Source organism: Salvelinus sp. IW2-2015, linkage group LG9 (genome assembly GCF_002910315.2).
Source record: "Salvelinus sp. IW2-2015 linkage group LG9, ASM291031v2, whole genome shotgun sequence".
Classification (NCBI taxonomy): domain Eukaryota; kingdom Metazoa; phylum Chordata; class Actinopteri; order Salmoniformes; family Salmonidae; genus Salvelinus; species Salvelinus sp. IW2-2015.
Window position 1 is genome coordinate 18798412 of NC_036849.1, and position 24769 is coordinate 18823180.

A 24769-nucleotide genomic window follows, 5' to 3' on the forward strand; every position below is an offset into this window, starting at 1 on the left:
TTCGGGATTTTTAAAGTTATATATCTTGAAAACTTGATTGCTGACATGCAAAACATTTTGGGACTGTATGTCAACAATGGCCTAATGAAACAAATACCAAAATATTGTTTTTGGGTGGAACTTTCCATTAAGCTCAGAAAACGTGGTAATGAACTACAATGACTAGAATCCATTGAGCCTACAGCTGCCTGTTCTCATTGGTTCTTGCCGGGCAAGCCTGTGGGTCAGTCAGACAGACAGACAGACAGACAGACAGACAGACAGACAGACAGACAGACAGACAGACAGACAGACAGACAGACAGACAGACAGACAGACTAAGAAGAAGAGCAATAGAGACAGGAGCGGGATAGAGAGCGGTTGTTAGCTACACTATATACAAAAGTATGTGGACACCCCTTCAAATTTGTGGATTTGGCTATTTCAGCCACACCCATTGCTGACAGGTGTATTAAATCGAGCACACAGCCATGCAATCTCCATAGAAACATTGGCAGCAGAATGGCCCGTACTGAAAATCTCAGTGACTTTCAATGTGGCACCGTCATAGAATGCCACCTTTCAAACAAGTCAGTCAAATGTATGCACTGCTAGAGATGCCCCGGTCGACTGTAAGTTCTGTCAGCGGGAGTGGTGTAAAGCTCGCCGCCATTGGACATTGGAGCAGTGAAAACGCGTTTTCTGGAGTTATGAATCACACATCACCATCTGGCAGTCTGACGGATGAATCTGGGTTTGGCGGATGCCAGAACGCAACCTACCCAAATGCATAGTGCCAACTGTACATTTTGGTGGAGGAGGAAAAATGGTCTGGGGCTGTTTTTCATGGTTCAGGCTAGGCCCCTTAGTTCCAGTGAAGGGAAAACTTAACGCTACAGCATACAATGACATTCTAGACAATTCTGTACTTCCAACTTTGTGGCAAAAGTCTCAGCATCCTGTCTCAGCATGACAATGCCCCTGTGCACAAAGCGAGGTCCATACAGAAATGGCTTGTTGAGATCGGGGTGGAAGAACTTGATTGGCCTGCACAGAGCCCTGACCTCAACCCCATCGAACACCTTTGGGATGAATTGGAACGCTGACTGCGAGCCAGGCCTAACCGCCCAACATCAGTGCCCGACCTCACTAATGCTCTTGTGGCATTGTCCCCGCAGCAATGTTCCAACATCTAGTGGAATGCCTTCCCAGAAGTGTGGAGGCTGATATAGCAGCAAAGTTGGGACCAACTCCATATTAATGACCATGATTTTGGAATGAGATGTTCAACAAGCAGGTGTCCACATACTTTTGGTCATGTAATGTAGTTGTTATTTAGCAGCCTTAAAAGTATGCCTTGTCTAGTTTGAAGAACTACTGAAATAGTGATTTTGTCAGACAACACCCTGGAGGCAGGCTGGGGAGTATCGCCGTCCATGGGAGGAACTGGAGGCAGCGAAAGCAGAGCGGCAGCGTTACGAGGGAACACGGCTGGCAAGGAAGCCCGAGAGGCAGCCCCCCCACACGGGGAGTTTGGCTGAGTCAGGTTGGAGACCTGAGCCAACTCCCCGTGCTTACCATGGCGAGCTTGGTACTGGTCTGGCACCGTGTTATGCAGTGGAGCGCACGGTGTCTCCAGTGCGCGTTCTTAGCCCGGTGCGCTACATTACAGCTACCCACATCTGCCGAGCTAGGGTGAGCATCCAGCCAGGACGGGTTGTGCCAGCCCTGCTCTCCAGGCCTCCAGTACGCCTCTTCGGCCCAGTATATCCTGCGCCGGCTCTGCGCACTGTCTCCGGTACGTCTGCACAGCCCAGTGCGTCCTGTGCCAGCGCCCCGCATTTGCAGGGTGAAGATAACCACCCAGCCAGGACGGGTTGCGCAGGCTCCTAGCTCGAGACCTCCAGTGCGCCTCCACGGCCCAGTGTATCCGGTGCCTCTGCCAAGGACAGGGCCTCCTGTATGTCTCTCCTGCCTGGTGAGTCCTGTGCCTGCGCCCAGAACTAATCCTCCTGTGTGTCTCCCCAGCTTGGTGAGCCCTGTGGCAGACTGCCCATACGCGTACCAGACTGCCCATACGTCTCCTCACTACAGTGATGATCCATGGCAAGAAGCCTCCAGTGATGATCCATGGCACGAAGCTTCCAGTGATGATCCATGGCACGAAGCCTCCAGTGATGATTCATGGCACGAACCTCCAGTATGAGATCATGGCACGAAGCCTCCAGTGATGATCCATGGCAAGAAAGCCTCCAGTGATGTTTCATGGCACGAAGCCTCCAGTGAGGAGTCATGGCACGGAGCCTCCAGCGACAGTCTCCAGTCCGGAGCCTCCAGCGACGGTCTCCAGTCCGGAGCCTCTAGCGACGGTCTCCAGTCCGGAGCCTCCAGCGACGGTCTCCAGTCCGGAGCCCCCAGCGACGGTCCCCTGTCCGGGGCCCGCAACGAGGTGCCCAGTCCGGGGCCCGCAACGAGGGTGCCCAGTCCGGGGCCCGCAGCGAGGGGTGCCCAGTCCGGGCCCGCAGCGAGGGTGCCCAGTCCGGGGCCCGCAGCAAGGGTCCCCAGTCCGGGGTCGGTGACGAGGGTCTTTGGTGACAAGGGTGCCACCAAAGTGGGGTGAGCCAGAGGAGGTGCGTGGTCTGCATCCCGCACCTGAGCCGCCACCGCGGATAGATGCCCACCGAGACCCTCCCCTATAGGTTCAGGTTTTGTGGCCGGAGTCCGCACCTTTGGGGGGGGGGGGGGTACTGTCACGCCCTGACCTTAGAGAGCCTTTTTATGTCTCTAATTTGGTTTGGTTAGGGTGTGATTTGGGGTGGGCATTCTATGTTTTTGTTTTCTATGATTTTTGTATTTCTATGTTTTGGCCGGGTATGGTTCTCAATCAGGGACAGCTGTCTATCGTTGTCCTGATTGAGAACCATAACTTAGGTAGCCCTTTTTCCCCACCTGTCTTGTGGAAGTTGACTTTGTTTATGGCACATAGCCTTCAGCTTCACGGTTTGTTTTTGTAGTGTTTATTGTTTTGTTCGGCCGTCTTTTCAAATAAAAGGAAAATGTACGCCCCCACGCTGCGCCTTGGTCCTCCTTCTTTCAACGGCAGTGAGACTAATAAGTGATAGAAATGGGCAGTCACTGCTATCAACAGTTTTATTCTGTGTTGTTACAGTATCGAACTCACATAATGCATTTATTAAAAAATCTGAACCGAAATTGAAAACGTGATTATTTTTCAAAAACCAAACTGAAACCGAACCAACCTCAAAAACCACAAATCGCTCAGCACTATCCACCACTAGGCTTGAACACCTTCCCTCCTATATATCATATCAGTAGCTGGGATGGCTGTCTTACCTTTGGGGTTGAGAGGGCGCCCATCGCTGGACACACTGCGCGGGATGACTCCGGCCCGGTCCTGATAGTCTGAAGCCGGGGCCTTTGATGAGTGTCCCCCCCAGCGCCGCTGTGGTGCGGCTCTGGGGGCTGGAGGAGGTGCGGGGCCACTTGTTGTTGTTGCTGCGGAAGGGGAATTTAAACTCATAGGGCATCCCCTCCTTGTGGTTCTTATAGTCCACCAGGGGCATGTGGTACAGCTCTGAACAGCCTCTGTGAGAGGAAACAGAAATATACACTAAAAACACTACAATGCTGCCCCAGTACCCAAATGCATGCTACTGATATGACTGATGGAGGGTATATCTAGATGGATAGATGATTGGCTGTCTATAAGCTGTACCTGCGAGGGGTGGAGTCCTCGTGCGGGGGGATGATGACCACCTTGACAGTGACGGAGGTCCTCAGCAGGTCGATCATCTGCTCGTGGGACAGCGATGCCACGGCCACCTTGCAGATCTCTACCAGCCTGCTGCCCTGGCGCAGCCCCGCCTGCCAGGCATACCCGTAGGACTCGACCTCCGCTACGATACCCTCAAAGTTCACATGGAAGCCCAGCTGGCCCAGACCGTTCCTCCTCAGGATCATCTCTGTGGTCTGGCTGCCCTTCGTCAGAACCTATGGACAGACAGGAGAGGAGGAGAAGGACGAGAAATAGGAGGAGGAAAAGGAGGGGTAGGAGGAAGAGGTGGATAAGTGAGGAAAGAGTTTTTACTACAGAACATCAGAATCCTGCAGGGAAACTTAAATCAATTTCTAACAGCATGTTAAATGTGCAACCAAAGGGAGAAAAAAAACTCTAGACCACCTTTACTCCAGACAGAGACGCGTACAAAGCTCTCCCTCACCCTCCATTTTGCAAATCTGACCCTAATTCTATCCTCCTGATTCCTGCTTACAAGCAAAAATTAAAGCAGGAAGCACAAGTGACTCGGTCTATAAAAAAGTGGTCAGATGAAGCAGATGCTAAACTACAGGACTGTTTTGCTAGCACAGACTGGAATATGTTCCGGGATTCTTCCAATAGCATTGAGGAGTATACCACATCAGTCACTGGCTTCATCAATAAGTGCATCAATGACGTCGTCCCCACAGTGACTGTACGTACATACCCCAACCAGAAGCCATGGATTACAGGCAACATTCGCTCTGAGCTAAAGGGTAGAGCTGCCGCATTCAAGGAGCGGGACTCTAACCCGGAAGCTTTGAAATCCCGCTATGCCCTCCAACGAACCATCAAACAGGCAAAGCATCAATACAGGACTAAGATCAAATCGTACTACACCGGGTCCGACGCTCATCGGATGTGGCAGGGTTTGCAAACTATTACAGACTACAAAGGGAAGCACACCCGAGAGCTGCCCAGTGACACGAGCCTACCAGACAAGCTAAATAACCTCTATGCTCGCCTCGAGGCAAGTAACACTGAAACATGCATGAGAGCATCAGCTGTTCCGGATGACTGTGTGATCACGCTCTCCGCAGCCAATGTGAGTAAGACCTTTAAACAGGTCAACATTCATAAGGCCGCAGGGCCAGACGGATTACCAGGACGTGTACTCCGAGTATGCGCTGACCAAATGGCAAGTGTCTTCACTGACATGTTCAACCTCTCCCTGTCTGAGTCTGTAATACCAACATGTTTCAAGGAGACCACCATGAAATGCTTTGAAAGACTGGTCATAGTCCACATCAACACCATTATCCCAGAAACCCTAGACCCACTCCAGTTTGCATACCACCCCAACAGATCCACAGATGATGCAACCTCTATCACACTCCACACTGCCCTTTCACACTTGGACAAAAGGAACACCTATGTGAGAATGCTGTTAATTGACTACAGCTTAGCGTTCAACACCATACTGCCGTCAAAGCTCATCACTAAGCTAAGGACCCTGGGACTAAACAGCTCCCTCTGCAACTGGATCCTGGACTTCCTAAGGGTCCGCCGCCAGGTGGTAAAGGTAGGTAACAACCCATCCGCCATGCTGATCCTCAACACAGGGGCCCCTCAGTGGTGCGTCCTCAGTCCCCTCCTGTACTCCCTGTTCACTCATGACTGCATGGCCAGGCACGACTCTAACACCATCATTAAGTTTGCCGATGACACAACAGTGGTAGGCCTGATCACCGACAACGATGAGACAGCCTATAGGGAGGAGGTCAGAGACCTGACCATGTGGTGCAAGGACAACAACCTCTCCCTCAATGTGATCAAGACAAAGGAGATGATTGTGGACTACAGGAAAAGGAGGACTGAGCACGCCCCCATTCTCATCGACGGGGCTGTAGTGGAGAAAATTTGGCATGTGTCCTCACTGAAAAGATTTGTCATGGGTCCTGCCATCCAGAACCTCTATACCAGGCGGTGTCAGAGGAAGGCCCTAAAAATTGTCAAAGACTCCAGCCACCCTAGTCATAGACTGTTCTCTCTAATAACACACGGCAAGTGGTACCGGAGCGGCTTCTAAACAGCTTCTACCCCCAAGCCATAAGACTCCTGAACATCTAATCAAATGGCTACCCAGACTATTTGCATTGCCCCCTAGCCCCGCTATTGTTATTTTACTGCTTCTCTTTAATTATTTGTTATTTTTATCTCTTACTTTGTTTAGGTATTTTCTTAAAACTGCATTGTTGGTTAAGGGCTTGTAAGTAAGCATTTCACTGTAAGGTCTACACCTCACACTTTGATTTGAAATCAAAAGACAAACAACGTTGGCTGAATCTTTTAATCTTAACTATTCTGTTGGCTGCTACTGTAAAGCACACCATAAAACCCCAAATGTGCCCCATGGCAAAGATCTGATACACATGCCAGCACAGACACACGCCAGCACAGATTGAATCTATCACCAGCGGATGCAGCACCCTTCAATTAAAGTGTTTGTGTACAGGGGCGAGTGTTTAAGGAGACACAGGTAGTAACCCTGCCTGGCCTTCTGAACCAGCGTCAGGTGGAAAGAGGTTGTAGCAAAGTACTTAATATACAGTACCAGTCAAAAGTTTGGACACACCTACTCATTCAAGGGTTTTTCTTTATTTGTACTATTTTCTACATTGTAGAATAATAGTGAAGACATCAAAACTATGAAATAACACATATGGAATCTTGTAGGAACCAAAAAGGTGTTAAACAAATCAAAATATATTTTATATTTGAGATTCTTCAAGGTAGCCACCCTTTCCCTTGATGACAGCTTTGCTCACTCTTGGTATTCTCTCAACCAGCTCCATGAGGAATGCTTTTCCAACTGTCTTGAAGGAGTTCCCGCATATGCTAAGCACTTGTTGGCTGCTTTTCCTTCACTCTGCAGTACAACTCATCACAAACCATCTCAATTGGGTTGAGGCCAGGTAATCTGATGCAGCACTCCATCACTCTCCTTCTTGGTCAAATAGCCCTTACACAGCCCGAAGGTGTGTTTTGGTTCATTGTCCTGTTGAAAAACAAATGATAGTCCCACTAAGAGCAAACAAGATGGGATGGCGTATCGCTGCAGAATGTTGTGATAGCCATGCAGGTTAAGTGTGCCTTGAATTCTAAATAAATCACCAACAGTGTCACCAGCAATGCACCCCCACACCATCACACCTCCTCCTCCATGCTTCACGGTGGAAACCACAGATCCGTTCACCTTCTCTGCGTCTCACAAAGACACGGCGGTTGGAATCAAAAATCTCAAATTTGGACTCACCAGACCAAAGGACAGATTACAACCGGTCTAATGTCCATTGATCGTGATTACCACCGGTCTAATGTCCATTGATCGTGTTTCTTGGCCCAAGCAAGTCTCTTCTTCTTATTGGTGTCCTTTAGTAGTGGTTTCTTTGCAGCAATTCGATCATGAAGGCATGATTCACGCAGTCTCTGAACAGCTGCTGTTGAGATGTGTCTGTTACTTGAACTCTGTGAAGCATTTATTTGGGCTTCAATTTCTGAGGCTGGTAACTCTAATGACCTTATCCTCTGTAGCAGAGGTAACTCTGGGTCTTCCTTTCCGGTGGCGGCCCTCATGATAGCCAGTTTCATCATAGCGCTTGATGGTTTTTGCGACTGCACTTTGAAAGTTCTTGAAGTTTTCTGCATTGACTGACCTTTATGTCTTAAAGTAATGATGGACTGTCGTTTGTCTTTGCTTATTTGAGCTGTTCTTGCCATAATATGGACTTGGTCTTTTACCAAATAGGGCTCTTCTGTATACCACCCCTACCTTGTCACAACACAACTGATTGGCTCAAACGCATTAAGAAGGAAAGAAATTACACAAATTAACTTTTAACAAGGCACACCTGTTAATTGAAATGCATTCCAGGTGACTACCTCATGAAGCTGGTTGAGAGAATGCCAAGAGTGTGCAAAACTGTCATCAAGGCAAAGGGTGTCTACTTTGAAGAATCTCAAATATAAAATATATTTTGATTTGTTTAGCACTTTTTTAGTTACTACATGATTCCATATTTGTTATTTCATAGTTTTGATGCCTTCACTATTATTCTACAATGTAAAATAGTAAAAAAATGAAAAATACTCTGGAATGAGTAGGTGTGTCTAATCTTTTAACTGGTACTGTAGAGCTCCAGGCAACCACAACAGAGCCAGAGCAGGATATTATGCTACAACACTGACACACTAACTAAACACAAACATGAAATAAGCCTTAGCAAACAGCGTTAATCTTTCATTGAAGACAACTGGCTTTGCCTAATCTCATGTGAATGATTAAACTACCTCCCCAAATAAGGTCACACTGGCTATTTCACCACAATGCTGAGTGCTATAAGATATCTCCTTTGAACATAATGGATAGTCAGAGGAGATGGATAGTCAGAGGACAGTCAGAGGAGATGAGAGATGTATTCATTATAACACATTTGTTAGTGAGGAAAATATCTTATATGGCTTGAAGCATGGAAGACCTGTAATTGTCACAACAGATGGTGTATGAAATATTATTTTAGGCCATCAGCCAGTAATAATACACAGACTAACTGTGCTGCTACTGACCTCCAGGCGTTTGACCACCTCTCCAAAGTCCTCCGTGTTGTTGTTGATGGAGCGCAGCGACACACTCTCCCCACGCTCATAGTAGATCTTCATGGAGGCGGGGCTGCCCGAGGACCAGCCAATGACGTCGRGCGTGGCYCAGTTYAAGACCACYGCRTTYGCCTCCTGYTCCAARAGGATGAGGAAYTCGTTGGAGATGGCCAGTASACACTCCCTCTCRGCCCCGGCTACCTGGTCCTCCGCATGCACRGGCCATGTCACRGCCCCRAGGCTCCMTAGCTCTGCCCCYCTGTARGGCCGRACCCTCTCTCTCCGCTTGTGAGCCAATGAGATGAAGGGGAATTTCCCTGTGGGCTCAACCGGCGTGCCGGTCACGTGACGTTCTGCCAGGTCCCGCAGGTACTCCTGTCGCGTGCGTGTCGCCATGGCWCCYAACTTRTCAGACTTGTGGGCGGCGTTCTCWGCGTTGATGACCTTGGCCAGCAGGAAGTCCCTGAAGACGCTGGACTTGGGGAAGGTTACGCCCTTGGGGATAGGGGGGCCAAAGGAGGGCACATCCCTGGAACGAGTCACAGCCACGCTGGGGAGAGGAGAGAGAGAAAGAGAGAGAGGGAGAGGTCACTAATTAGTAAGCACACTGAAAGACGGAGTCCTACACCCAATCTCAATGGATCCCCAGGGCACTAGATCTGAGAGAATTGAATAGGAGGAAGCAAGACGGCAATATGTAGCTTTTACTATATTTCTTATACCTATCCACTCAGGGAGAACTTACACACTTTGCACAAGACAGAAATGAATTTGGTTTGGTGACACTGGGCCTAGAGTGCAGAAAACAGTAGAATAGACTGGGAAAGACGAGGAGTGACATCCTTATAGAGTTTTCCCTATTGTTCCATTTCACGTGAGTCTTCCTAAAGGAGGGCATGAATCTTCCTAAATGAGGGCGTGAGGGTTCCTAAAGGAGGGATTGAGTCTTCCTAAAGGAGGGCTTGAGTATTCCTAAAGGAGGGCTTGAGTATTCCTAAAGGAGGGCGTGAGTCTTCCTAAAGGAGGGCGTGAGTCTTCCTAAAGGAGGGCGTGAGTCTTCCTAAAGGAGGCGTAAGTCTTGCTAAATGAGGCGTGAGTCTTCCTAAATGAGGGCGTGAGTCTTCCTAAAGGAGGGCGTGAGTCTTCCTAAAGGAGGGCGTGAGTCTTCCTAAAGGAGGGCGTGAGTCTTCCTAAAGGAGGGCGTGAGTATTCTAAAGGAGGGCGTGAGTCTTCCTAAAGGAGGGTGAGAGTCTTCCTAAAAGGAGGGCGTGAGTCTTCCTAAAGGAGGGCGTGAGTCTTCCTAAAGGAGGGCGTGAGCTTCCTAAAGAGAGGCGTGAGTCTTCCTAAAGGAGGCGTGAGTTTCCTAAGGAGGGCGTGAGTCTTCCTAAAGGAGGGCGTGAGGCTTCCTAAAGGAGGGCGTGATTCTCCTAAAGGAGGGCGTGAGTCTTCCTAAATGAGGGCGTGAGATCTTTCCTAAAGGAGGGCGTGAGTCTTCCTAAAGGAGGGCGTGAGTCTTCCTAAAGGAGGGCGTGAGTCTTCCTAAATGAGGGCGTGAGTCTTCCTAAATGAGGGTGTGAGGATTCCTAAAGGAGGGCGTGAGTCTTCCTAAAGGAGGGTGTGAGTCTTCCTAAAGGAGGGCATGAATCTTCCTGAGGGAGGGTGAGTCTTCCTAAAGGAGGGCGTGAGTCTTCCTGAGGGAGGGTGTGAGTCTTCCTATAGGCAAGGCTCTCCTTAGATCTACTATTCTTCCCAGTCAACTACCATTGTTGCTCCACAATAGGACTCCTAGAGTTGAATTACTATTCATTAGTCATGAAGTAGACCTGGATTTGAAACACTGTCTCATATCCATTGGTAACCACCTGATTTCCCATACACACACTGACAATACATCAGTCTTTGGCAGGCTACATGGCAGGTTTCTTTTCTACTCACAACACAATGAGACAAGTTAGCATGAAAGCTAACCTAGTTCTGATTCATACAACCCAACAATGGTGAGGTAAGGCTGAACAGCAGCACTATAGAAACCCACTGCAGGCCAGGCTCGGGTAGGCTGATGTCAGAGTCATGACAAGCCTCAGTCCATTAAACAGATAACATAACGATCGCATGTGACATTACAGCCCAAGCCTCGCTAAACCAGGCCGGCGTATATAAATATACATTCAGCACATCTGACAAGCCAGCTACCACTTAGACGGCCACTCTCAGCCAGCCCCAGATTACAGGGAAGAGGAGTGGAGCGGAGGAGGCTACTCCCTATTTTTCTGAACAAAGCTCTGATCGTTATGCAATAGGGCTGAGTTAATCTATCTGTGTTTGGACAGCAGTTGATAGCACTAGATTATCACTAGGCTGTATCACTAGGCTGTACCACTATCAATATTTAAAGCTACTGTATAGTCTGATCAATCAAAATGCAACCATAACGTAAGACAAAATAAATGATCCAATAAAAAAAGTAGATGTATATTGAACTATGAGATAAATCACAGTAGGGCAGTGTGTTGTGTGTGTGTGTGTGTGGTGTGTGTGTGTGTGTGTGTGTGTGTGTGTGTGTGTGTGTGTGTGTGTGTGTGTGTGTGTGTTGTGTGTGTGTGTGGTGTGTGTGGTTGTGTGTGTGGTGTGTGTGTCGCGTTTGTGAACATGCTGAAACCTCTCTGTCCACTGACCCCTCTTTTTCACACAGGTCATCAGCATCACACCTCAGATTCCCCCCCCCCACACACACACACCCCAGACCCACCTTTGTCTTCCGTAGTGCCTCTACTCACTCCTGACTTGGCTCGGCATTACAAAAAGAAGTATCCTTGAAGTGAATCCTCTCCTGTGTGTTTGGTCTGATCACACTACTGCAGGTACACACATCTTTCTCCAACTAATTATAGCTGCTCACGCTGCCGTCCAACCGTTGTTCTGTTGCTAGATCTTGTGCGTTTCTTACTCCTCTTTGAAATGGCATCCCAGGCTCCAAACCAATCCGACACCTAGCAAATCAGCTCTCTGGTGGCAGAACAGAACAGAGAGGGTTTGGAACTTGTAGTGTGTTCATTAGATTCATGGGATTGAGCCAGAGGCTGGAAGCTGAGAGCTGCTCTGGGTGGAGTGGAGTCTCCACTGCTTCAGGGTCCTGCTCTCCATTTCATCCAAGAGGAAAACCAGGCAAACCAGCATTTCTCCCAGTCAGCATCTTCTCCTCGACAACACTTGTTGGCTTCGAATCAAAAGATGTTCCCTTTAAAAAAGAATAACTTCAGCTGAGGAGTGCATCCAATCTTTAGCAGGCAGCACTGGGGGGGAAGGGGCTGGAGAGGGGAGGGTTCAGAATAAATTAGCCCAACTTTGATGAGGTTTGAGCTGAGACCCAGAGCCTGTACAAGTGTTCCTCGGGGAGGGTCTGTGAGCACTGAGGGACAGAGCTCTGCTCGGCTGCTCAAGAATCCTCTGATTCGCTCGTCTAGCAAGGGAATCCTTGATGTGCATGCCGCTAACTCCTTCGGATCGCTCCGACTCCATTGCTCCAAGGCAGTGTGGCAGGCAGGAGGGTTGAGTGAGTGCGTGAGTGAGTGTGTGTGCGTGTGTGGTAGGAGGGTGAGTGCTTGAGTGAGAATGCCACAGAGCTCCGCGATCACAGGGGGTAGGGAAAACAGTAGAGTAGGGGCCCATCCCATCAGCTAGTCAGCTGCAGGGGTGATCTCTCCTAGTCAACCATAATCAAACAAATGTATACACTGCCTACAGTACCCTGGCTACAGAGAGAGAGAGTGGAGAGGAGAGTAGGGCTAATAGTTACACAATACATTTGATCTGGGTTTGTACCATGCCTTCCAGTGGTTCTCTTCCTCTTCATGTTATCTACCTGCATGAGTTGTTCAGAACAACCACTGTTGTAGCACCAGGGTCTTTCCAGGTTGCTTGTGACTGCCAGGTCCTCTAGTGGTCTGACCACGCTTTCACTGCGGTCTACACTCACCTGTAGCAGGTGTTGTCGGAGCAGGGGCTGTGTACGCGGACGATGATGAACACGTGTTGGAAGTGGGAGAAGATGGTCTTGGGGGTGAAGGGGAGGGCTCCCGGCTCCTGGAACACGATGGTGACGATGTCATTCCCAATGTGTCTCTTCCTCAGCAACTACAACACAGAATTAAGGAATCTCAATGACAACATCTCAATTAATATCCTATTCTTCTTGAATTAAACTTGATTAATAATTTAATCCATCTATGACATAACATGTTATCCAAATGCATGTCATTTTGATTTTCCTTATGTGATATCATAGAGCCCTTCCGTACCTGTTGTTTGTTGTTGGGTGTGTAGGGCAGCATTGTAGACACATGAAACATGATCTCATAGTCCCTGTAGGCAGTGTACAGGGAGTGGGTTCCAGTGGAATCAGCTGGAGGAAGAGATAGGAGCATCACAATGTAAGGCCCCATTGTACTGCTACTGCAACCCAACTCTGTCCTCCAGCAGCAACCTATCTGCTCAGTGCTTTAGGTACTAGGTCAGGGTTCCCCAACTCACGGCCTGTGTGCCGAATTTGGCCAACAGGTGATATTATTTGGCCTCCAAACTTTTCCAAGAAAAAACAAAGATTATTTATTTTATTTCATTGGGAGATAAAATAATAAAAACACCAGCAAATCAGCTCCAAGTTATTTTAAATGTGGAAATCTGTTCCAAAGTATTCCCATCCATAATAGAGAGATATATGTGATTGTATACAAATGTAAGCAAGGTTTGAAATGATTATGTTTTTGTGAAATATTGTATCTGTTTGGGCTTCTTGCGGTCAATTTGCAGTCTACAAATGATTTTTCGAATTATGTTCCGGCCCCCTGACCATCCGCTTGAGAACAAATTGGCCCGCGGCTGAAATGAGTTGATGATCCTGGTACTAGACTGTCTCCTGTTACATAGCACAAACAACAAGCCATGATAGCGTAGACTGATCAATGTCTGCCCGGATAGTGTGACAGGAAAACAAAAACAAATAATCGTAGTCATACAGATTGAGCCCTCTCAATACTATTGTTGCTTAAACAAATCGCCCTTTACATGTAACTATATTAAAGATATAGCACAGCTTCTTGTGCATTACTGCAGGCATTGTAAGGGGTGGACAATTATACCACAACCCTATCAGTCTACCATAACCCTAGGAGAAAAGTTTATTGTGATTTGGTTCTGGGTATCCAGATTACCCAGGCAGCCACCACAATCAAAATGTATGGACAAAATAGGAATGTTCATATTCATTGAGTTTATGGATAGAGGAAGTGACAAAAATAGCCAAATGTAATTAAGTGCATGATTGGGATGAGCTGCCATTTCCTGCTCTGCTCTCATGAGGAATATAAAAGATGTAGTGGAGTGTGTGGGCCAGCCATAGCGGACCTGATTTAGTCCTTCATAACACCAGAGGCAGAAGGAGGGAGGGAGGGAGGGAGGGAGGGAGGGAGGGAGGGAGGGGGAGGGAGAAAAGAGAGAGAGGCTAGGGGTATGAGAAAGGGTTGGTCAGAGGAACAGGTATAGTGAGTGATAAGACAAGCAAGGGGAAATGAGGGGTTACAAGACAGGCTACATGAAGTAAACGGGATTGCACATAAAACATGTGAGAGGACAGGACAGGAAAGGCTCTCTAGATTACAGAGATTACCCAAACCTGTAGCTGCTAACATGCAAGGCAGAGCACACCCTACAGCAGATATTAAGCAGATTCTACAGAAGGACTCATAATCTTATCCAGTGTCCTGTGTGAATTTGAGTATGCTCTCTCTAATTCTCTCCTTCTCTCTTTCTTTCTCTCTCTCGGAGAACCTGAGCTCTAGGACCATACGTCAGGACTACCGGGCATGATGACTCCTTGCTGTCCCCAGTCCACCTGGCCTTGCTGCTGTTCCAGTTTCAACTGTTCTGCCTGCGGTTATGGAACCCTTACCTGTCCCAGACCTGCTGCTTTCAACTCTTAATGATCGGCTATGAAAAGCCAACTGACATTTATTCCTGATTATTATTTGACCATGCTTGTCATTTATGAACATTTTGAAAATCTTGGCTCTCTCTAATTCTCTCCTTCTCTCTTTCTTTCTCTCTCTCGGATGACCTGAGCCCTAGGACCATACGTCAGGACTACCGGGCATGATGACTCCTTGCTGTCCCCAGTCACCTGGCCTTGCTGCTATTCCAGTTTCAACTGTTCTGCCTGCGGTTATGGAACCCCTACCTGTCCCAGACCTGCTGTTTTCAACTTTTAATGATCGGCTATGAAAAGCCAACTGACATTTATTCCTGATTATTATTTGACCATGCTTGTCACTTATGAACATTTTTGAAACGTCTTGGCCATGTTCTGTTATAATCTCCACCCGGCACAGCCAGAAGAGGACTGGCCACCCCTCATAGCCTGGTTCCTCTCTAGGTTTTGGCCTTTCTAGGGAGTTTTTCCTAGCCACCGTGCTTCTACACCTGCATTGCTTGCTGTTTGGGGTTTTAGGCTGGGTTTCTGTACAGCACTTCGAGATATTAGCTGATGTACGAAGGGCTATATAAAATAAACTTGATTTGATTTGATTTGATTTAATTCATGCTGTGAGGTCAGAGAGAGGGTCAGAGATGTTCCCACACAGGAGCCTGTCACACTGCATCCTTGGTCAAATAAAAATACCAATCACAGTTTTAAACGCACTGTCTTTGCTGCGTGTGCGTGTGTGTGTGTGAGCGTACTCTTGATGTCGAGCTGGGCGCGGTACTTGGTAAAGCCTTTGAGGCGGACTCTCTCCCCTAGCAGCTGTAGGAACTCTTCCAGGGCAGGGCCCGCCATTTCATTGTTGTACATCTCCTCCTCACTGCTCTGCCCCGCCCTGCAGTACATCACCCCCACCTTCACCTGGAAACTCAGCTAGAGAGGAGGATGGGGCGGTGGGGGGGAGAGAGATATAATGTTAAGACATTTTTGCAGTGCAAAACTACAGAATATATGTTATAGTGCCAATAGTAGAGACAACCAAAGGTCTGCCATCTATGAAATATGATAACTGCCCCATTAACAACATACAGCTGTGGCATGACTCAGGGCTATTCAGGGAGTCTTTTTATGTCATGTGAGTGTGTATCCTCCTACCCCCTGTTCGTCCAGTTTCATCAGCTGTTCTGTGACCTTGGGTGTGTTGAGGGCCAGGCGGAGGCAGGGCACGTCCAGCTCTGGTAGCAGGTGCTCCAACACCTCCTTCAGGGGCAGCCCGCGGGTAGTGCCATGCTTAGACGACGAGGGGACCACGTCCTCCAGAATAGACCCCCGGAGTGTGGTCAACTAGATGGAGGGATAAAAAGGAGGAGAGGAAGAGAGAGAAGTGTAAGTGGAGGAATGTGCCTCAGGAATCCCCAGTTCATGGAACTTTATTTTCAAGATGGAACAAAATGAACATGTCAGTTCTGCTTCCCAAACACCATAACATCTCCTGAGTTAGTTTATAACTATTTAGCTAAAAGAATCTGACATAAAGCAACAGAAAAGAACATGGCTCAGTTATGAATCAAACTTTTGGCCTGGGGGAAGTAGGAAGTGGAGGGTGGAGTGGGGGTTGTTCAGCGAAGCATAATGTTTACACAGAGTGTGCATTGTGTTCAGCAGTGGCAGTGAACTCAATCACTCTGCTATTATATGCAGCTGGAACGGAGGGGAACTTTCTCTCCCACACCCCTCGGAGAGGACCCTAACAAACGTCCAGTGTTCCCCAAGTTAGGGGCCCTGGGGTCCCGGGATGTCTCACACAGAGCTGGAGGGTCTAATCACACACACCTGTCCACCATCCAACCGGGGGAAAACCCTAAGACAACCATCTCTGAACACTCCAAGGCAGGTGTCTGAAATCTATAGCTGGGAAGGAAATGGTGCTGTTTCGCAGTCACTCCATAACCAAAAGCATGACCTTCCAACTAAAAGTGGCCATGATTTTCCAGTGAAATGTAAAAGAAGGGTTCTCTATAGTGGTTTGGGGTTGTGTAGCATTGACAGGTCGTGGAGATGTGTGGAGGATGAGAGCGTTTCCTATAGTTTCTATACACAGAGCTGATCCGAGAGGACAGCTGATGGCCCTCTGAGCTTCTTACATAATGTGAACCTACCAGGCAGACAGAGATAGGGGAGAGGGACTGATCTACAGAAAAACAAATCTACAGACAATCAATGTGACATGATTTTGAAACAACAGAAATCTCTATCTATCTAGCGGGAGTCATTAACATGAGTTTGACACCCCTATACTAAGGGAATCTTTGATCACGTAATAAGTGACATGATCTAGGGAGAGCGGATGTAATGTCAGAAGGCTAGCTGTCTGACCTCTGAGGTTCTGAAGATGACCCGGTAGTTGTACTGCTGGCCGTGCTCTTTGTGCTCCTCCTGTTTCTCCCTGCGCAGACTCACAGCCACCGGACCCAGAGCCTCATCCATCCCAAAGTAGTTCCAGTGTTCTGAGGGAGAGAGAGAGGGAGAGCGAGCGAGCGGGAGAGATAGAGGGAGGGAAGGAGGGAGTGACAGAGAGATAGAACAGAGGGAGTGCGAGAGAGAGAGAGAGAGAGAGAGGGGATAGGGAGAAAGGGAAGTAAAGTGAAATAAAATAACCTTTCCAACTATGTAGAAACATACACTTGAATTTGTAACTGTATTAAACGATGGGCTGTGTAAGACTGTTTGTTTATCTTTTACATTCTAGTGTTATAGTTCTTCATGTACTGTATAATGTTTGTAAGCGAATAAGTTTCATTGTGTATGTTCTGCATCGTGTATGTTCTGCATCGTGTATGTTCTCACCTCTAAGGTAGAAGAACTTCCTGTAGTAGTAGGCTCCCAGGTCCACGTGTTCTACGATGTAGTGTTTGCCCCGATCACTGAGGGCACTGGGGTTGTCCTTGGGCCCCTCCAGCACTGCCACCCCAGCGTTAGTACAGTGGGAGCTGAGGGACGACTCAAACAGGCTGTTCTCGCCTCCCATGGTCCCTGAGCCCCCACTCCCCTGTCTGGGGGGACCGCCCCCTGCCCTGCGCCTGCAGGTGGCCCCAATCTCGTTGCAGAAACAGGGGCAGTTGAGGAGCAGTTCATTGCTCTGCTCATCCCCGCAGTCCATGCTGGGGCTGTCCCTGGCCCCGGTGCTGAGCTCCTCCTGACTGCCAGTGGGGGAGCTATAGGCCATGCTCTGGGTGGAGGACACGGTGGAGGTGGTGGAGGCTGCAGCCGCAGCAGACGCCCCCGTGGTGGTGTTCTTCCTCTTCACTGCCGCCGTCTGCCTGCTCTGGATCACCTTTTTCAGGTCAAACATCATGCTCTGCACGTCGTAGTGGGAGAAGCCCCTCTGGCAGACCCAGGGCTTGAGGGGGGTGACCCCATCGTCTGAACGGCCGTCCTCAGCATCAGACCCGGCTCGCGGCGAGTCAGATTCCCCCCGCACGCTGCGTAGTTTACGGAATATAGACTCGCCCCCTGTCTCAGACTTGGAGCGTCTCTTTGGGGGCTTCTCTCTCTCCTTGACTCTGCTGGATGCCTGGCTCTCACTAGTCTCCTCATGTAGTTCTATTGAGGCCTGCTTGAGTCCAGCAGTCAGCAGATCCTCTAGTCTGTCTGGCGCGGGGCTGCGCTGGTCAGGCTTCACTCCCTGGTAGCCCTTCAGCATCTCAAAGAAACTCTCCCCTGACGCCCCGTGCTGGTCTATAGAGGAGGTACTGCCATACTCTCTGTGTAGAGGGGACCACTTGGCCCCTGAGGGGCCCAAGTCCTCCCCACTGTCCCCCCCACCGTCCAGCTCACTGATGGTGATGTCACTGTTGCTGCGCTGGCGGATGCGGCCGGTGTTCCTGTGGGATGGGACTCTGTAGTCTCCCGGGGACAGGTAGTGGCTGTCTGGGCTGTAGCTGGCCCCCTGGGTTTTACTCTTCAGTGTGTTCTGGATGTTGCGGAGCATGGAGGAGTCCTGGGGGCTCATCAGGTGACCTAGTTTCAGGTGGCTCTGCCCCCCTCCGGCCAGGCCTGGGGAGTCTGGCTCCATGGTAACTTGCCACAGAGCTCCCAAGTCCTTCCTCGGGGGCCATTCGGCAACCCGTGCCCGCACCCCCATTTTGGGCACCCCCGGGCCCCCTTGAAGGTGGGCGCTGTCTGTACGTGCCCCTCCGTTGGCCAGGCGAAGGTGGCGGGTGTAGAACTCGTCAGAGGCAGGGATAGAACCCCCGACGATGCGCTCCATGGGTGGGCGCTTCAGACTGGTCATGGTGCCAAGGCCAGGGCTGGTCACCAGGGCACTCAGCAGCAGGGCATGGCTAGGCTGACTGTGGAGCTGGTTGCTCAATGCTCAGGCTTCCATACTGACCCTACAGCTCTGTCTGTCTGCTAATCCACTGGGTGCTCATCTTGCTCCAACTGGCTACAACCGTGAAATAAACAGAGTTTTTGTATTAGAACGTACTGTAAACTTAATAATTGCACAGCCTCTCATTTCATATTGACACCAACTTTCTCTAACTAGGCGAAGAGAGGAAACAGTTGGGGAATGTACAGTAAGCTGACTAACTGGTGTTGAATAATACAAACATATAGATCTGGTCTGGATAGGTAAACAATTACACAGTGACACAGGATCCCTGCCTGCTAATTGCCTGCTGTGTACAGTGCTCTGTTACTGATGTGGCCTCCGCCATCCTCCTAGGTTTTGTAGCAGGCTAGCAGGCAGCACAGTGGAAAGTACTGGACTGAGTCTTATTACCTACTCTCTCTTTGGGCCTTGAGGTAAGCAAGCTAATGTTCTCCAAGTTTAATCATCTGACTGTGTGGGAGTATGAAAATGGCTGCAGAACAAAAAATGTATCTGGAAGCATTTGCAAAAAAAACTTTTTTTTACATTTCAGGGTTTTCCAGATGTGCTTTCTCATGACATGTCCGGGGGGACAGAGTCAGTCGGCTAGCTGCTTTTAGAAACTCCAGGACAGCATTACAAATGTGCCGACATTTCTATTCTATAGGGTTGAAAGGGATATCTGGATTTCACAAACCTGCCTGCAGAGTCATATTTGGATGTGATTTTTGCCTGACGGCTTTCTGACTCAGTTAGAAGTTGCTGACATGTTCAATTCCAGATAACGGCTCTAACCTTTTCAAACCAATTTCAGCATAAACATCTGGGGTGGAACATGAAAGTTCAGCCAAATCTAAAAAGTTGTAATTATTTTCTCCAACCTAAGCAAAATGATGTCTTAAACCTCATCATTAAATTCCTCAAATGAATTCCCAAAGTAGATTATTAGGTCATTCAATAAACCAATAGAAACATACTTATGTAATTACTTATACGGTGTTACAAAAATCATGAGGTTTCGATCTATCAAAAAAATGTGTCCAGAGTACAGTATCTGATCGACATAAGTCTGTTCAGCTGGAGGCAGTGCTCTCAATTCCCCCTCTCTGTCACTGATGCTGGACTACTGATCCCTATGAAGTCCCTTCACATGCTGTGGACAGCAGACTCACCAAATCAAAATGCTGAGATACAGTATACTGGATCAAACACCTCGAGCCCACATCAAAAAAGGCCCTTTGAAAGGCGGCAGCAGCGAACTCAGTGATGTTTCTCCCTGGCAGATTGAGCCAATTTGGCAGCGAGAAACTGGGAGAGATTAAGGTTCCTCTCAGTCAGTCCTGCAGCACACAAGCTGTGATTACATTAGCCATTGGATGTCAATGCTGTGATGGGCTTTATCCATGCCAGGCACATTCACACAAGGAAAACATCTGTGTCAACTTTACACATACACAGACAGTCAAAAATTCAGGGAAAATGGACATTGATCTGAACGTTAATTGATTTACCTGATGAGACACCAAAAATATAAACACATTCTCTAAGCATGTTATATCCTTAATGTGTGTCGAAAAGTATTACAAGCTGACGGAAAATCAAAGGCAGTACAAACAAATGCTTCTGCCACCAAGAACCTCTGAACACAAAAAATGTATACATTTTCTATCCAAACAACCGGTTCATATTACCCAGGAGCCATCAGCGCTGCTACTGTAAGCCAGTGACCCCAGGGAGATGGGTCAAACGGTCACTCCGAAAAGAGCACAATTTGCACACTGCACCCAATATAATATTGTGAACAAAATACATTAGGAATCAAAACAAAACAAGACTACATTGCAATTGGAAAATATTCAGACCCCGTGACTTTTTCCATAATTTGTTACATTACAGCCTTTTCCTCATAAATCTACACACAATACCCCATCATGACAAAGCAAAAACAGTTTGTTGCAAATGTATTAAAGTAAAAAAGTATTCAGACCCTTTGCTATGAGACTTTAAATTGAGCTCGGGTGCATCCTGTTTCCATTGATCATCATTGAGATGTTTCTACAACTTGATTGGAGTCCACCTGTGGTAAATTCATTTGTAAATGATTTGGAAAGACACACCTGTCTATATAAGGTCCCACAGTTGACAATGCATGTCAGAGCAAAAACCAAGCCATGAGGTCGAAGGAATTGTCCGTAGAGCTCCGAGGAAGGATTGTGTTGAGGCACAGATCTGGGGAAAGGTAGAAAAACATTTTGGCAGCATTGAGGGTCCCTAAGAACACAGTGGCCTCCCTTATTCTTAAATGGAAGAAGTTTGGAACCACCAAGACTCTTCCTAGGTGGAGAAGGGCCTTGGTCAGGGAGGTGACCAAGAACTCAGAGCTCCAGAGTTCCCCTGTGGAGATTGGAGAACCTTCCAGAAGGACAACGATCTCTGCAGCTCTCCACCAATCAGGCCTTTATGGTAGAGTGGCCAGATGGACGCCACTCCTCAGTAAAAGGCACATGACAGCCCGCTTGGAGTTTGCCAAAAGGCACCTAAAGACTCTCAGACCATGACAAACAAGATTCTCTGGTCTGATGAAACCAAGATTGAACTCTTTGGCCTGAATGCCAAGCGTCACGTCTGGAGGAAACCTGGCACCATCCCTACAGTGATGCATTGTGGTGGCAGCATCATGCTGTGGGGATGTTTTTCAGCGACATGGACTGGGAGACTAGTCAGGATCAAGGTAAAGATGAACGGAGCAAAGTACAGACAGATCCTTAATGAAAATCTGCTCCAGAGCGCTCAGGACCTCAGACTGGGGTGAAGGTTCACCTTCCAACAAGACAATGGCCGTAAGCACACAGCCAAGACAACGCAGGAGTGGCTTTGGGACAAGTCTCTGAATGTCCTTGAGTGGCCCAGCCAGAGCCTGAACTTGAACCCGATCGAACATCTCTGGAGAGACCTGAAAATAGCTGTACAGCAACGATCCCCATCCAACCTGACAGAGCTTGAGAGGATCTGCAGAGAAGAATGAGACAAACTCCCCAAACACAGGTGTGCCAAGCTTGTAGCGTCATACCCAAGAAGACTCGAGGCTGTAAACACTTCCAAAGGTTCTTCAACAAAGTACTGAGTAAAGGGTCTGAATACGTATGTACATGTGATATTTCAGTTGTAATTTTGTTTATACGTTCGCAAAAATGTCTAAAAACCTGTTTTTGCTTTGTCATCATGGGGTATTGTGTGTAGATTGATGAGGGGGGGAAAACAATTGAATCCATTTTAGAATAAAGTTGTAACGTAACAAAATGTGGAAAAAGTCAAGGGGTCTGAATACTTTGAGAATGCACTGTATACTGATACTACAGTTTCCACAGGGTACATAGCGCTCCAGGCTGAGCATCCCCGTTGAGTTGATAAGCACGTTGAGTTGATAAGCACGTTGAGTTGATAAGCACGTTGAGTTGATAAGCACGTTGAGTTGATAAGCACGTTGAGTTGACATATCAGTGTGGATAGATCGGATCACCACCTCAAGCTAGAACCTCTGCAAAGACAGAAGCAGAAAAAGCTGCTTTCCTCCCGGAGGAAAGGGACATGAACACCTATCCAAATGATCAATCGCCACACGGGTTGACAACTCAGCAATTGTGCCTCCTCCCAGAAAGCGCTACGAACCATTGGGCGTGATCCTGGGACATCAATCACCCCTGATCTTACTCAATTCACAATAACTTAAGCCAAAGGAAAATGAACCCGATATCCTGTAAGTTCATCGCATCAAATACAAGCGAACCTTCGCAGAGTCGACCACCTGCCATCAACACAGAAAAAGCGCAGCAGGTCCCTCAATCAGCACTTCGTTCATCTTCCCGTCGTGGATGTATTGCAACTCAAGCTGATTGAGCTAGGCTCCCTCGCCAGTTGCCATTAAACCCACTACAACTCATCCAGAACGCCGCAAGCCCGTTCTGGTGTTCAACCTTCACCAAGTCCTCACGTCACCCCAGACTCCTCCGCTCTCTCCACTGGCTTCCAGCTTAAGCTCGCATCCGCTACCAAGGACACATGCGTGCTTGCCGTACGGAGGCTAGTGAGGGGAAAGGCACCTCCGTAACACTTCAGGCTCTGAATCAGGCACCTAAACCCACCCCGACAAAAACAAAAAGAGGGGGCACTGGCCGTTCATCCACTCCTGGCTGTCGCCTCTACTCTGAGGAAGTATCAGATTCCCGCTAGCCAGTCAAAACGTTCAGCTCGCTCTGGCACACACCAATCGTGGAACAACTCCCCTCACGACGCCAGGTCAGCGGATCAATTCACCACCTCCGGAGACACCTGAACCCCACCTCTTTTAAGGAAATACCTAGGATAAATAATCCTCCCTAACCCCACCCCTCCCCCTTAAAAGAGGTTATGCACTATTGTAAAGTGGGTGTTCCACTGGATTTCATAAGGTGAATGCACCAATTTGTTAAGTCGCCTCGGGATAGAGCGTCTGCCTAAGACTTTAATGTTAAATGTAAATAAAGCACGTTGAGTCTGAACCCAGCACACCGTTGAGTGATAAGCACGTTGAGTTGAAAGCACGTTGAGTTGATAAGCACGTTGAGTTGCCATGAAGCACGTTGAGCTTGATAAGCACTTGAGCTGATCACGATGCTACACGTTGAGCGATACATTGAGCTGTAAGCCACGTTGGAGCCTTGATAAGCACGTTGAGTTGATAAGGTCACGTGAGTTGTCACCGTGAGCTGAAACGCACGTTGAGTTCGATAAGCCACGTTGAGCTGATAAGCCCCGTGCAGCTTCGTATAGCAGCCGTTGAGATGATAAGCACTGTTGAGTTGTATAACACGTTGAGTTCGAATAAGCACGCATTTGAAGTTTATGAAGCACAACAGTATGAAGTAATGATAAGCACGTTGAGTTGATCAGCAACGTTGAGTTGATAAGCACGTTGACTGATAAGCACGTTGACGTGAATACGACCACGTAAGGAGAACTGATAAGCCGTGAATGATAAGCACGTATGACTGGATAAGCAACGATTGAGCTTCGATAAGACCGTTGAGTCTAGATAAGCACGTTGAGTCTGATAAAGCAACGTTTGAGTGTACCAATGATAAAGCACGTTGAGCTGATAAGCCACGTGAGGATAGCAGTTTGAGCATCAAGCAGATTTGAGTTATGCACTTAGGCACGTTGTAAAGATGAGTTATAAAGCGACGTGAGTTGATAAGCACGTTTAGCAGCTGATATAAGCACGTTGAGCTGATAAGCACGTTAGAGTTGATAAGCACTGTTAATAAGCAGTTAGAGCTGATAAAGCACGTTGAGTTGATAAGCACGTTGAGTTTGATAAGCACGTTGAGTTTTGATAAGGCACGTTGAGGTTTGATAAGCACGTTGAGTTGAATAAGCACGTGAGCTGATAAGCCACGTTGAGCTGATAAGGCACGTCTGAGTTATAAGCACAACGATTGAGCTAAGATAACACGATTGAGCTGAATACCAGCCACGTTGAGCTGTAAGCACGTTAGATTGAAAAGCACGTAGAGCTGCATAAGCACGTTGAGTTGATAAGCACGAGTTGAGTTGATAAGCACGTGAAGCTGGCTCGATAAGCACGTTGAGAACTGATAAGACAACGAATTAGGGTTGATAAGCACGTTTAGAGTATGATAAAGCACGTTGAGCTTGAATACGCACGTTGAGCTGATAAGCACGATTGAGATGATAAGCACAGTTGAGTTCGATAAGCACGAATTGAGCTGCAATAAGCACAGTTGAGCTAAATAAGCAACGTTGAGCTGATAAAGCACGCTTAGACTTGATTAAGCACGTTTGACGCTTAAGATAAGCACGTGAAGTGAATAAGCACGTATTGAAGAATGAATAAGCAACGTTGGAGACGTGATAAGCACGCTTGACTGTTGATAAGCACGTTGAGATGAAAGCACGTGAGTTGAATAAGCACTGTTGAGCTAGCATAAGCACGTTGAGTGATAAGCCG

General features: G+C 48.0%; 1 protein-coding gene across 1 annotated transcript in view; it reads right to left on the reverse strand.

Moving 5' to 3' along the window:
• LOC111968756 (signal-induced proliferation-associated 1-like protein 1) overlaps positions 1 to 24769 on the reverse strand; it is an 81215-nt gene that overhangs the window by 11748 nt on the left and 44698 nt on the right. The window contains 10 exon segments of the mRNA XM_023994605.2: positions 3335 to 3418; positions 3420 to 3585; positions 3716 to 3990; positions 8384 to 8963; positions 12390 to 12547; positions 12712 to 12815; positions 15146 to 15320; positions 15543 to 15731; positions 16764 to 16894; positions 17235 to 18834. Of these exon segments, the coding sequence (XP_023850373.2) occupies positions 3335 to 3418; positions 3420 to 3585; positions 3716 to 3990; positions 8384 to 8963; positions 12390 to 12547; positions 12712 to 12815; positions 15146 to 15320; positions 15543 to 15731; positions 16764 to 16894; positions 17235 to 18681 (3309 nt within the window). The 5' untranslated portion in view covers positions 18682 to 18834.